The 14,839-nt window shown below is 39.0% G+C and overlaps 2 protein-coding genes across 3 annotated transcripts in view; both read right to left on the bottom strand.

Annotated features, from left to right (window-relative positions):
- Positions 1-14,839, bottom strand: part of LOC115622279 — a 120,989-nt gene that overhangs the window by 67,285 nt on the left and 38,865 nt on the right. The gene's annotated exons all lie outside the window — the stretch shown is intronic.
- On the bottom strand, positions 8,047-9,695 carry LOC115623229. Of its 2 annotated transcripts, none has more exons than XM_030517477.1 (3): positions 9,508-9,695; positions 9,187-9,449; positions 8,047-9,132 (listed from the first exon to the last, which is right to left on the bottom strand). In XM_030517477.1, the coding sequence occupies exons 1-3, from the start codon at positions 9,587-9,589 to the stop codon at positions 8,137-8,139; spliced, it is 1,341 nt and encodes a 446-aa protein (XP_030373337.1). In that variant the 5' UTR covers positions 9,590-9,695; the 3' UTR covers positions 8,047-8,136. The 2 variants fall into 2 exon arrangements, with proteins under 2 accessions (XP_030373337.1, XP_030373338.1); XM_030517478.1 differs by having other exon boundaries at positions 9,187-9,443.

The raw sequence follows: 14,839 nt of genomic DNA, 5'->3' as shown, positions 1-14,839 counted from the left end.
TATAGTCACAAGGCAGCACAAAAAACATGGCAAAGGCATTTCTCAACAATGCTCGTCACACATTAGATGCTCGGCCTGGGGCTGCCATCACATACTTCACCTCTTACATTTGGATTAAATTAATTAATTTTAATAAAAATACCAAACACTCAAATGTAAAATGAACCGAACCCCAAAAAAGACAACAAAAACCGGAGACATCACATTTCAATGAAAACATAAAAATCGCAAATTCCAGGTCAGCAAATGTCAAGTGCTCTGCAATGTGGCTGTGAAAAAGGTTCGGCTCGAAATTCCAGGTACATTTATTTTCAACTTCTCTAAGTATGTGTGATTTAAATGAATGAATAGTACAAATGATCAAATCGGAGAAGTTGATGTTCGACATTCGTTGGTGTTGTGAACAATTTAGCAGTTGATATCAATTCAATGAAAGAAGGGAATTTAATATTGTTGATTGATTAGCATATTCTTTAAATTTATTTCAGTAAAAGTGATAAAGGAAGGTGAATTGATGATGAAAATTCTATTATTAATTAAATTCGTAATACGTAATTCTTATTATTAATTAAATTCGTAAAGTATACACGAAAAAGCTAATTTAAATTCTGTATTAAATAATGCGACATGCTAAGAATCACAGTTCCAACCTTTTGACTCAAGGCTTATTGGTTTCTGAACTAACAAAGCTGCAAAAAGAAATGCTCAGCTTAAAAATGTGTGATTTTAGATAGGAAAGCAGAAATATGGAAGAGGCCACGACGCTTGTATGAATAGAATTTTCTACTATTTTAACTAACTAAAAGGCTCAGCTTTAAAATGTGTGATTTTAGATAGGAAAGCAGAAATATGGAAGAGGCCACGACGCTTGTATGAATAGAATTTTCTACCAATTTCATTGCAAATGGTTGCATTGTAGACCATTGTAGACTAATGTTCAAAAATATGTGCATAAAACGAATAGACTATTACACATTAATTAATTTAGAGAACTTTAACATCCCAGGGCTAAAATCCACACTTGCCTATCTGCCTGGCCATTCATCTGCCTATGTATTTGGACGTACATGTAACTGGCATTTCAAGTAACTCTCAAAAGGAACGCTCCAAGCAAAATCTGTAGCGTAAGTGGTCGTCTTGTGTCAACTACAGTGCTTTAGCTTTCAGACCCTAGCCCTGAAGCTTCATTTCTACAGCAGGTGATACAAATGCAATGTACGTAAGTATGTGCGACAGCTTTAAAACTATGCTAGTGCCATTGTGCCATGCCCATTTAGAACGTCATTTGCAGCAGTTGCATGGCTGCGACATTTTTATCTGGCAACAGCACTTTAGATGGAGGGGCCAGGAGGATCTAAAATGGCTTGCCATATCGTTGTTAATGCTTTGATGGTTATTGCTGCCGAAAGGTAAACTTATGCGCCCAACTACACACAAACACACACACAGTGCTGCGTACAGCTGTTGACACAAGCCATGCATATTGCATGATGCTGTTGCACGCAACCACACAGGGGGGGTATAAAAACAACAAGCTCTTGACAAGATTCGAATAGCCAACCAGTTGACCAACGTTGACGTGGCACAGTGGTGCGGACTAACAAAAACATGTAATTTGTTGAAGGAAATCTCAATATCAATACAGATGTGTACATCTCTACAAAGTTATATCTTAACTTAATGAGGTCATATGGCACTTCCACTATTTTCTTAACTTTTTCTACTTTTAGGAAAAAATCAACTAGGATTAAATCGAGCTAGGCTTAAATTTTCTTCTGTGAGTTTTGTTTTCAAATCTCTATAAAGCATACGGGATACTCAAAAAAAGAAGAAGAAATGTATTTAATTTATTGTCTATTTGTATTTTCAATTCCACGTTTCAAAATCTAGTAAATCGAATTATTAGATGGAACAGATTAATTGTGAAGCTACATTTGTATGACATTAAAACTATTTTTGATTATTTATATATAGCTGCATACAAGCTTACGTAAAAATAATATTTAAATATAATGAAGTACCAATCGATCAGTTTGCATTCATATTTATGGTATATATATATATTTTTTTTTTATTTAAGAAAGCTTAAAATTTATAATTGGTACAATTTTACTGCTGAAATGTATATAACCTTTTAATCCGCTTGATTTCCATGCAATGACGTCAAACAAACAAAAAAAAAAAAAAAAAAAAAAAAAATGCATTTTCATTGAAGCTGTCGAAGCAAACAAACATAAATAATGGCCGATCATAATTCATTATTTTAAACTTTGTACAAAATGCATTTGATGCCATTACGTATAATGACATACCATTGTGCATCGGCCGTTGGTCGAGTTTGGCGCGGCGCCCTGCGGTAAAGTGGCTGTCGATGTGAATATTTCATATTGAAAACAACTTTGGCCCAGTGACCAAAACAGGCACATATATGCACACCAGCCAACCAGCCAGCAACCAGGCACCAGGCACCAGGAACCAGACACCAGAGACTGGACACTTGTTTGACCCGTTGCGTCTGATGTGTTGGTTAACCGAATGGGTCCAGGTACATCATTCTCGTATCAACATGCCTTTGTTGTTGCTGTTGCCCTTGCCGTTGCCGTTGTCGCTTTAATTAACCGTTGACCACCAGTTGCGGCATTGTAACGTGTGTGTACGTGTGTGTGTGTGTGTGTGTGTGTATAACGTGCTTTTGTGAGTTGGCAGCGTGTGTCTGCTAATGTAATCCCCGTCGCTTTAATTACAAAATTCTACAAGCTTGGGGCCTGCAACTCAAGTGGCCGCCAACCAAAACTCATTAAATTCACTTTGCTACGAGGCTCGTAAAATTAACGTAGCATACTTTTCAGGGCGCCAAATCCGATGCTTCGCCTCGTTGGTAATCCGCCCGACTCACCAGTCCGTCCGCTCATTCGTTGAGCCGCTTAACATTGTTTGCACTTGTGACTTGGCTTGGTTTGGTTTGGTTTGGTTTTTCGTGTCTGTGCTTCGTTCTGTGGCTGTGGCTCTGGCTGTGTCGGTGGCTGTGTCCGTGTTTGTTTTTGCGGTCAGCGGACGAGCCCCAAAGTAGTCTGATAGTTGCGTCTTTGCAATCCTTTGTAAGGCGATTTGTCCACGTCCATCGTTCGGTTGACTCACTGAACACTGAAAAGTTCTGCATCAGCCGCATGGCACGTGCACGGCATGGTTAGTAACACAACAACAACAACAACAACAACAGCTACAAGAACAAGAGTGGCAGCAATAGCACAGCGTGTGCTTAATTAGTGAAACAGCCGCCTCGACACATTTCACATTTCAGACTCGCATCGCTTTGACTCGCAAGCCTTTTTGCATTTAAATTGATAGCGTGGCTGCCGGCGGGCGACTGACAACAGAGCCACCATCGACCAAGAGCCACCCAAGAGCCAGCCCACCACTCAACAACGATCCTTTTGCCCCCCAGCATGCGGGTAAATTCTTTATTATGCTGTTATATGAATACACTTAATTATACGCCTTAATTGGCATGGCATCAACGCGCGGCACGACACCATCCTCATCTCCATTGCCATCACCAGCGCCATCGCCATCGTCATCGTCAAGTGGCTGCCCAAGCGTCCGTCTGATGGCTCCCCATCTCCCAGCAGTTGTGCGGCCACCAACTGACCGCGTCAAAGCGCCCCAAAGTCTGTCGCACGCATTTGTCATTCAGCGTTTTGTGTGAGTGGTATGAAAAATAATTGAAATTCAAATTCTCATTCACATTCGGTTCGTTCGCTTGTTTTGGACCACACTGTGGAAATGTCTTAACTTTCTATGAGTATAGTATACCCGCGTGGCTTATTAATGGGACCCGTGACAAGCAAAGGAAGTCCTCAACGGCCTGTCTCGACTGTATAATTTATTTAATTTCATTTGCATTTTATGCTGATGGGCAAATATTGATGCTTGTAGGTAAACTGTGTTAAGTTCTCTGGCATTTCCAAATTAAAATGATGAATAGGAGCTTAGGCGAGGTGACGCTTTCAAGCCTACTGCGAGAAATATTTTCCTTATAAATCTTTTATTAGGCCAGGCAAAGCAAAGCATTAAGATGTCAATTACCTCAGATTAATTAATGCTTGAGGAACTACCACGAAGTCCGTTTTTAACATGATTTTAAGCTCTAGTAGAATAGAGCTCTTGAAAACTTTGGATACTTTCTTAAGTTAATTAAATTAAATAATTGGTAGTTGGTCGGTAAAAGTTTAAAATATATAATATATAATAGTATTTACTTATTTAAAACTCTGATTACTGACCAACATATTCTAATCAATTATGCTGTTCCACAAAGTTTCCCCTGCCATTTGTAATTTTTTCTGGTTAACAAATATTAAAGTTTTGTGTGTTTTAAATAAACAACCCAGACAATTAGAACATTTAATTAATGCTACTGAAATGTAAAAGGTAAATATTCAGTTCAGTACATTTTTGTAGTGCTTGAGAAAAGTTGTTAATTAAACAGCAAAAAAACAAATTTTGATTGATTAGAGTTATGTATTCCAAGATGAATTGCTTTTTATATTTCTATTGTTAAAAACAAAGATCTTACAGGTTCTTTTATTATTGAAAGAGTTATGTATTCCAAGGTGAATGGCTTATTATATTTCTATTGTTAGAAACAAAGAACTTACAGGTTCTTAGAGACTTTATTTCAAAGATATGCTTTTTTTACCATTAATATTTTGTGTAAATTGCGCTTTTATGGATTTTTAACATTGTTGCAAACAAAAAAAACGAAATAATTTAAGTCGTACACTCTTTTATCATTTAACGTTCTGGTCTTAATTTTTAAAAATAGCGCAACAACCAAAAAGTGGTTGACCGTACAAGAGATTTTCGCTTTGCTTCCCTATTTCGCAATATATTTCAATTCAACAGCATAACTTAAATATAGTAGTAGGTACGTGTGTATGTTTTGCATAATACTCAAATACATTTCGCTGCTCAATTTCACTCCACTTCATCGCAATATCCTCCAGCTGGATGGGGCAAAAATGTTTTTCCACTTCAACGGGCTGACTGAACAAACAAAACAACAAAAAATCTCAGCTCACCAAATTGCGCCGCGGGCACAACCAACAGTTGTGTACACGAATATGTGTGTATACTTGTATGCTGTGTCGGATACATTTACATAGCACTCATCAAAGATGTTTTCACAATTTGCTGCTGTTGATGTTTCTACTGCTGTGACACAACCATAATTAATACATGCTACACATTCGCCCCCGGGCCTGTGACAAGTGCATGGATCGGGGGCGGGAGTAGGTGTGGGAGACAGCCAGCTCGACTGTTGACATTGAGCCAATGACGGGCGACAGGCGACAGTGCGACAATAACAAGGCTCCTCACATCCCTTGTTTTAGCATTGGACATGCTGAGAAAAGGATGGATGGAAACAGGCAACTTTCTGCCTATTCTTAATAAAAATAAATCGCAGCATGTGCGCGGCAGTTAGGAATGGAAACGAGGACATAAAGCAATGATTGAGGCTCCGCCGATGTGGAAGTCCTAGGCGAAGCGGTCGGAACGTCAACGCCAGATGCCACGGAATTTGCGTAGGAGAAGCACGCGTAGAATCCTTCCTCTGATGCAAACCTTTGTCGAGGAATGACGGCAGCAACAAGCAGGCATATTAAAATATTTATGTACCAAGTACTTACGTATTTCCAGCCCAGGGGTGCGCCCAAAAAGGAGCCCGAATTCCTCATTTTGCCAGTTGCCTAGCCACCTTAAATAAACGTGTTTGGCGTACGAACACAAGAATGAGTGCAGCTTTAACAAATTAAGACATATTTTGTTTCGCCCTGCTACTTATATTCAATTGAAAAGTATTTCTTAGAATTCATATCGAAATATTAAGATGTTTAAGCTAATCGTACCGGGTAAAACTGTAGAGCAAACGAATAATACGAATTGGTTTTATATATTGAAAGAAAAAAGAAGAGGAATTAAATAAAGTATTTAGTTTTAAATAAACACATTTTATTACATTTAAATAATTTCCCGTGAGCTAATTAGCGGTTACGGAAGAAGTAATGAGCCGCCAAGCAGTGCCGGTGTCCCCTTAAAGTATGCAACCCTTTTTTATTTACTCGAATGCCCACGCATTGCACGCCCATGGAAGCCTCCACCGCATTTGAATTGTGCCCGTACTTGAAAGATAAGTACATGTGAATGCGTATGTGCTTGTCTGAATGCGTGTGAGTGTTAGTGTGACTGTTGTGTACAGTGCGGTCTTGATGTTTTGTAAGTTTAAGTGGTAGATATTATTCAAAAGGAATTAAGACTGAAATGAAAAGCTTGTCGACGACGACGGAAACGGCTGAGGAGTGACAGCTCGGCCGCACAATGCGCCCAGTGCTCAGGGAATGCTTTTAATAAATATGAATGCCTTACAAATGCGCGAGGATGTGGGAGCTTATAGTTTGTCAGTGTGTTTGTAATGCAAATGCCAAGTGAAATGAGCAACAGCGGCAACCGCAAGTGGCGTCACAGCTTGGCTTGGCATACGTGCATTTGCTCGTAAGCTTACCCTTCAGTACATGTGCCATTCAAATGTCTATGGCTTCTCTGCTACTAACTGGCAGCTGCTTTTTTCTCAACTGTCTGGTAATGTAATCGAAAGTATGTCAGCAATTGAGAGATAGAGAACTAGAGCTGTATAAAAACAAAGTTTGGCCGAAAAACGGAAGTATAAATAATTATTTGAATCTAAAATAGAATGGTTAGCAAATTCGCCAGCTCTAGTCTCCTTTTCCGTACTGATGGGTACACATAGACGTTTGTTTGGATGATATGTTTGAATGCTGTGTATATGAGTATGCGTTTGTGTTACGTTTGTGTGTGTGCGTGTTTGTGTATGCATGTGTGCATGTGTGTGCCTTTCTGTGGGTGGACTTTGCATATGGGCAACCGGAAAACTACTTGTATAAAGATGCGCGGAGGCTTGTGTGGTGAGCTTAAATAACGAAGCCAAGTGTCAACATGATAACTTCATTATGGTAACCCAACAGCAACCAGAGTGTAGCCCGGAACCCAAGCCAAAGCTCAAGCCCGAGCCCGAGCCCAAACCCAACCAAAGCCAATTCAAACACAAACAGCAGCAACAACTTTCCCTGCTTAACTAAAATGCAGAAACTACCACTACGCTGGCGATGCTAATGGCAGCGCACGATGAAGTGCGAGGCGGAAGGAAGTCGGGAGGCTGGGTGTGGCACGGTAGGTGTGCCCACATATTTGCCTGGTTGCCTACTAAATGAGTTTAGATTGCTGCACATAAATTACCATGAACTAGTTAAATGACAGACGCAGAAACGACCACATAACGGTGGCATCTAAGGCAGGAACAGTGGAAAAATGATGACGCACAATGCGCAAAAACATAGATATTTAGCTAAAAAACTAACCATTTTTATTGAATTATTATCATTATTATTATTATTATTAGTTTGAATATGTTAAAACTTTATTTTAAGCGGTTCCAAAACTAAAGAAATCTACATCGCATCTCTTAACATTTTAGAAACGCCAGAAATGTTAAATAACTTGTAGAGCCTGTAACTTTGAAAAGAAATTGAATTCTTAGTTTAATGTTTTGCAGGAACTACAATACATACAATGTAGCCTATCAGTCCCATTTCCCATTTTGTAAATAGATCCTATAGCTCCTATTTCGTGGAATTTGGCTCTTCAGCTCATCCAGCAGAGCGCATCACTGAACAAGCAGTGCAAAGCAGTGCCACTGCTTTGCGTGTTTGCCTTGCACGAACTTAATTTTTTTCACAAGCTTTTGAATATTTAATAATAGTTTCTGTTTATAAATTAAACAGTACAATTTAAACAATTGTAATAATATCTATAATGAACTGTTTATGAATGTTTATTTTATATCTAAATTAAAAATCTTTGTTTTACATATTTGTATCGTTGTGTGGCAAAAATTGCTGTAAAGCTCATAGTTTTTTTTATGAATAATTAATTGAATTATTCATTTACCCAATGAACAAGTAATTATAATTAAAGGCACAAAGCAGAACTATAATTCACAAATGTAGAGTATGTATAAAAGTATAAAATTTGTATTTGCAAATCTATTTTCTTTTACATTCAAAACTTAAAATCAAATGAAAATTTGCTTCCTTCCTTCTCATATTTCTGCACTGCCTCTTTAATCGCCTGTTCCACATCGATGGTGTTGAACTTCTCCTGAACTCGCTGCTTAATTGGATTCTCTAATGCATCCATAATCTGATAGCGCAGCAAATTTGGCAGCATATTAACCGCAAACTCCAAAACATAGTCCATAGTGCCCGCACCATCGCAGCGCACCTGAATGTTGCCCATAACAATTTGCAAGTCCTTGATCTGCGGCCGCTTGCGCGTGTCCAAGGACTGTGAGATACCCACTGTTACGCGTATGTGCTGCACTGTGAACTGCACATGACCAATGCGAGTCATCAGACCTAGTCCCACCTCCCACTGACCAGCTCCTGTGATCTGCTGAGTGCCAACCTGCACCCGTAAGAGGACCGTGTTGTTCTCCATGGCGGCAATCACATCGCCAACTCGATAGAAACTGGAGATTCCATTGATCCAAGTGTTCACCAATTGAACGCTGAACACGCCCATGGTGCGATTTAGGTCTTGGAGGTGGAATGGATCGTAGCCATTGGCACGCACCTTTTTGCGAGCCTCCGCTATGGCCATATCTAGGGGGGTAATGGAGTTGGGCAAACGACGATCGCCCATCAGTTTCTCGATGTTGGTGTTGATCTCGCCGCGGAGCTGTTTGTCTGCTTCCTGCAGCATGAAAGGTTTCATGGCATCGAACACCAAATTAGGGGCTGAGTTGACAATGCCCTGGAAAACAGTACCCAAGAAGCCAAGATTCTGGAAGTCCATTGCCATGTCTGCAAATGTAATATCCATTTTGATGTGATCCGTTGTTAAGTGGCCATCACGTTCCACGGCTAGCGTGGCGGTGGCCTTCACCATCACATTCTTCAGCAGCACCGTAAACGGTCCATTGGCTTTCGAAAAGAATGAGCTGAGCGTGTAGGAGCCCTTGACCAGCATCTCATCGAGCTGGACGCCAGCATCGACCTGAGAAAATGTGGAATTATTTATTGCACTCCAATTAAATGACAACCAACTTGCTTTCATTTCTTTGAGATTGGCCTTGAGGCTGGCTATGCGAAACTTGGAGAGACCGTAGGCCTTCACCTGCATCATATTCAGATTGGCCATACCGAGGCTCTTCTTCATATCTGGCACTTCCATGGGGTCTGGTATGGGAGCGCCCGGAAATCCCACGGGATCGGGCTGCTTGTAGTGCTCCAACAGGGCCTCTAACTGCGCAGCCACGCGGTTCTTGCTCGCCTCAATGTTGTGTTCATCATTTGTGTCACTGCCCTCTGTTTCTTGATTTGACAGCATTTTGTTGACGGTTACAAAGTTCAAGTTCAGCTTGCAACTCACCATTCTCATCCTGGGCCTGGACGTAGCCGTGCATTAGAAATCCCACAGCCACGCTGAGCACTATAATTATCAGTGGCTTCATCTTTTGACGATTTGCTTGTTTTTCTGGAATTTTTGCTTATCAGCTGCGAACGCTTTGAAAATTGAAAACACGCGACTATTTCTTCAATCGACTTGCTGCGCACGCCTCGAGCAACCGCAAGCAAATGATGAGGGCTGCGTTCGGTCTGGCCCCTCAGCACGAGTTTAATAAACAGATAATGTAAAATGATGAGTGCTCTGGATCAGCATCACAAATGCTTATCTGAGGGCGCTGAGACAACTCGCAGATAACGCACACTCTGATTAACTCAACTCAGAGTTGAGAGAGCGGCTTGGCTGGGCGAGTCGAATTGCCGGAAGTTCTCAGACTTGGACAGAGGAAGTGCTAATCAAGAGCTACACAAATCTACAAAGTTCTCTTCAAATCGAACTCTATCGAGTTTAAATTCCCCGAAATACCCGTTTTATTTCATTTAGAAATACCCGTTTTATTTAGTTTTCACAGCAAGTGCTTGATGCTAAAATGTTATTTAGTGGAATTGATATTTCTACAAAAATGTGTGTACTTTTAAAAGTACAAAAATTGTTCTCTTAAAGTAACAAATCAATTCTTTAATTAACCATTTCACAAATTCATTTAGAAATATTCGTTTTATTTAGTTTTCACAGCAAGTGCTCGACAATAAAATGTGCTTCAGAGGAATTCATATTTCTCCAAAAATATTTCTTCTTTTACAAGTACAACCGTTTTCTCTCAACTAACTAACTAACTAACGAATCAATTCTTTAATTATATGTAAATAAATGGGGGCCTTTGTGCGGATTTTCAACTATTTTCGGGAAAAAAATTATTTATTCGTTTTTATATAGTGTTTGGAATTTTTGCAAGTATTTCGAAATACTTCCAGTACTTATAATCTTAAAAGAGACCTGTACTTATTAACCTTTAATTTCAGTATTTCTGTGCTTCGTCGTAAAATTGTTATATGTATTATAATTTTATTAATTTTAATATTATATAAGCACGATTTAATGATATATTGGTATTGAAAGTTCTCTTTAAAAGGTCATACAATATAAAATCTTCAAATCTAAGATGGTAAAAGCTTTAAAAAAAACGTTTTCTGCCCATCACTCATCATGGAAAGAAATACACAAAACACGAAGATACCGGATGAGTAATGAATTAAGATTCTATACTTCAAGCGCATAGATTTTATGAAGGCAAGTCAATAGTTTGCATAAGATATAGATTATCTTGTTCCGAAAGACACTTTTTAATATTTGCTGTTCGTCTGTGGAACGAGTTACCACATAGCTTAAAAACAATCAGCAATGAAACGCATTTTAGAAATAGAATTCAAGCGCTCTTTCAAGAAAGTACCTAAAGAAAAATAAAGTAAAGAGCACAATACTAACACTACTACATTTACACTCAATTACACTCAGTATGATTATACCGATAATATTAAAAAAAAAAAAAGCACTTTACATTTATGTATAACTAAATGTATCTAATAAAATTAGGTTAAGTAGGCTAATCAAATCACTTGAATATTAATATCTAAGGTAATTTAATTTTTGTGACTAGTGCATTAATTAATAAGAATCTTTCTTGTCGCACTAGGAATTAATAATAATAAGTAATAATAATAATACGTTCTTTATGTAAATAAATAATACACTCATTAACATGCTGACTAACAAGAAACTAAAACAATTTCTGGGTCGAATGTACTCTTATTAAAATGTGAGCTCTATAGATGGATAACACATCGAACATCGTTATCTCATTACATACATCGAACACTATATTTCTATGTATATATTTGTGCTTTAAAACTAATGATTGGCAAATTCGCACACAGAAGGGCAAACATCTCTGTTACAACTGGCGATATATTTAAAGATAAGCCCGAATGCATCTAATTTGTTGAAATTTGTATTTTAATTTATTTGCGAACAAGTGCCAATTGCCAATTCTTTATCGAGTGGTGTTTAAATAAACAATTTTTCTTTATTCCCATGGGTCACATTTGTATGTTAAACTTATCGCTTATCTAATTTCATTGCCACACTGGAGCCTGCACCCTACCTTTCGGTCACTTTCTACCCACTGTGCAAACACTGTAAATTCCAAAACTAAGATTGTTTGCCTTGCAAACATAGCCCTCACATGGCACAACAACATGCCACACATTGAAGCGATGGACAAAGGCCACAAATAAACGCACACACACACACACACAGACACACCAACACACTCATACAAAGGCACACCAATAGACACAAGGTTGATTTGATTTACGCCGGTGCTGGCCAGGCCTAACTGCAATCTTGTCAAACTGGCACCCCACCTCGTCCTTGTGCAACAGCTCATCAACAACATGGTTTAACTGCCTGGCTTTGGAACTCCAATTTGCCACACGCACACATATACACATATACACACACACACACACACGAACACAAGGAGACACGCACAAATGGCGGCAAGCACCAGTTGCTGTCCTGCTGGCCACTTGACACATCTGTGCAGTGAAATGCAAAGCATACGGAATTTGCAATTCCATTTGTTTAGTCAGCTTTGGCCTTGTGCCTTGTTTGCAACTCGTTTTTATGACACAGCACACGTTAAAGTTTTATTATTATTTTTAATTATTCAACTGTTCTCATTTTTGACGTTCGTTTGTGTCTCCCTCTATGCGTGTGTGTGTGTGTGTGTGTGTGTGCTTTGAAATGTCAGAGGACACATAAAACCGAGATGATTGTGAATGGCACTCGTTTGTGGTCTCCCACCTGACTGACCATTAAAACAGTTTGTCACTAATATGTTGTTTGGCTAGTTTTGTGGCAAAATCGTTTACTGCTTGACTTTAAAGCTGAGCTGGAAATTATGTAAATGGCGCACCACACTGCGTATACACAATGTCTGTCAATTGCACTGGTCGGCTGCCCTTTGTGAAAATATTCAACTCCCATACAATTGTCCCATACAATTGTCAATAAAACTCAATCAATCATAATTAACTTTCGAGCACTTACACTTGAAAAGGCTTTAACCGCCCCGTTCCGCAACTTTTTACACTTCAATTGCTCCAAGTGGCACAAAGGCTCTAGCAATTTGAAAGGGAAAGGGTCAGGATCATTTTTCAGCTGCTTAAGGCAATAAATTATGCCCTAATAAGGTTATATTCAAACAAATGAGCTCATTTATTTCGGCCCAAAAACTGACAATTAGTAAGAATAGTGTGAAGCCAGCTAAGCGGAAGATTCTTTGACAAAACTTTGTATGACATCGAAATGAATATTTATTTTGTTAAACAGTTGTATGTAGACACATTTCATTTAGCTTGCCGGACTGGCTTTCAAATTTTCCCCCACCGGGTTGGAGATTTCCCTTTTACTCCATTTACTCTTTCTCTTTATGCTTAATTAGCTGTTAAGTAGAATTACTTGTCCTTCTCTATTGACTGTTTTTTTTTAACCTGTTATTTCTATAATGTCTCTGACCACATATGGCTGTGATTCGGGGAATAGCTGGCCAAATGGAAAATAAAATTCCCCCAACGGGTCGGAGGCATTAATAGACGTTATTGTTTAGTTTTTTCTTAGACTTTCTTTTATTTTAAGTTGAAATTATAGCGTTGTATTATTAAATATCTTTATTTTATTTTATAATATTATATAAATCATGGTTTTTATATATGTATCGACAACACTATTTGTTGATTTACTGAATAAAATCAAATTAAAAGAAATTAGTAAATTTTACTTAAAAAAAGAAAAAAACATTAATGCCATTTTGGTTTGTTGATAGCTGTTTACAAACCCACAACATAATTGGAATATTGTGGTCCGATCAAATAAATATTTGATTTCATTGCAAGTTTCTTCTTTTCTTGCGCCGCGTTTGGAGCTTTCTCACTTACTGATTATTTTATATTTATTATCGAACTTGGGATGGAATATAGTGCATAGGAAAAATTGCCATCTTTCAGTTATATACAAGTACAGCATTTTGTGGCAATATTTATGTGCGAATAGATATGAGATGAGCTTTAAGCTGTCTGATCGAGCTAACGTATCGCTTCAACTGTTGCTCACTTACCATATGACTTATACGCCATGTTGGCGGCGACCAATGCCAATAAATTCGCATAAAAATCAATTGCTGTACACATGTTGCCAGCGAATCGAATTCAAATTCATAAAGCGTCATGAATAAGCCATGAGAAACAGCCCAACGTATATTTTCATACAATCATGCCCAATCCCGCCGATTCAATCTCACTTGCTCTGGCTCACTCTCTCTCTCTCTATCTCTATCTCTCTCCATCTCTGTCTGTATTCACCTGCCCAGAGTAACCAACTTCAAACGCCTACCAATTTGACTTGACTGCAGCCAAAGCCAACAGCCGTTTTGGATTAGACCCCAAAGAGACGTGCAAATATGTGTTGAGTTCAAATATGTGTGGTTTTGTACACTCACACAATTGTGTGCGTGTGTGCGTGTGTTTGTGTGTTTGTGTCTATAAATGTGTGTGTGTGTGTGTGAAAGTTATGAATAATATGCGAGAACATGGCTTATTGACAGTGCAAAATTCATTGCCTAATTTCATTAATTTCATGCGCATTAAACGACATTTGCAAATGTTCACAGGTTGCACACGTGAAACATGTGTTGGACACGTACTCGTCTGCTCCCTGCTCCCTCAGCCCCCTCAGTCCCCTCAGTCCCCACTCCCCCAATTGTCGCCTCTCTCGTCTATTGCCCCGCAACTTTTGTTCAGGTTTGTGCTTGTGCAGCAGCTTTCTGAAACCGAATCATCTGACCGGAAGTGACAAGTCAGCAAAATTGCCTCCACTTACCGTACGGTTCTCGGTCCTCTTTTTTTGTTGTTGCTGCCCATTGCTGTGTTGTCGCTATTGTTGTTGTTGACTGAGAGCTCTGGCCTGCGGGTTCGAGGCATGAATAAACGCCAACAAAGTTATATGCTTAATCATCCGTGGAATGGCAAATGTCACCCACGTTATTGTTGATGATGCTGACTGTTGTTGCCCCACCAACTGCATTCACGGCCTGTCTCAGTCGGCGTAGAGGGGAGGGAGGGGGGGGACTGGGCATCCAAAGATGCCTCGGAGACGCAGTCTCAGCATCAGCATCACATATATTAAGAAATCGATTCAATTCGATTTGGGGCAATAAAAATTGAACATTAGCATTTACTTCTTTCAGGCCACGCTTTCATTTTCCACACGCTATTCTTATTTCTCTTTCGTGGAAATG

Source organism: Scaptodrosophila lebanonensis, unplaced genomic scaffold (genome assembly GCF_003285725.1).
Source record: "Scaptodrosophila lebanonensis strain 11010-0011.00,11010-0021.00 unplaced genomic scaffold, SlebRS2 tig00000043-arrow-pilon, whole genome shotgun sequence".
NCBI classification, from domain to species: domain Eukaryota; kingdom Metazoa; phylum Arthropoda; class Insecta; order Diptera; family Drosophilidae; genus Scaptodrosophila; species Scaptodrosophila lebanonensis.
The sequence above is the reverse complement of the archived record's forward strand: the minus strand, read 5'-3'. Positions and strand labels throughout refer to the sequence as shown.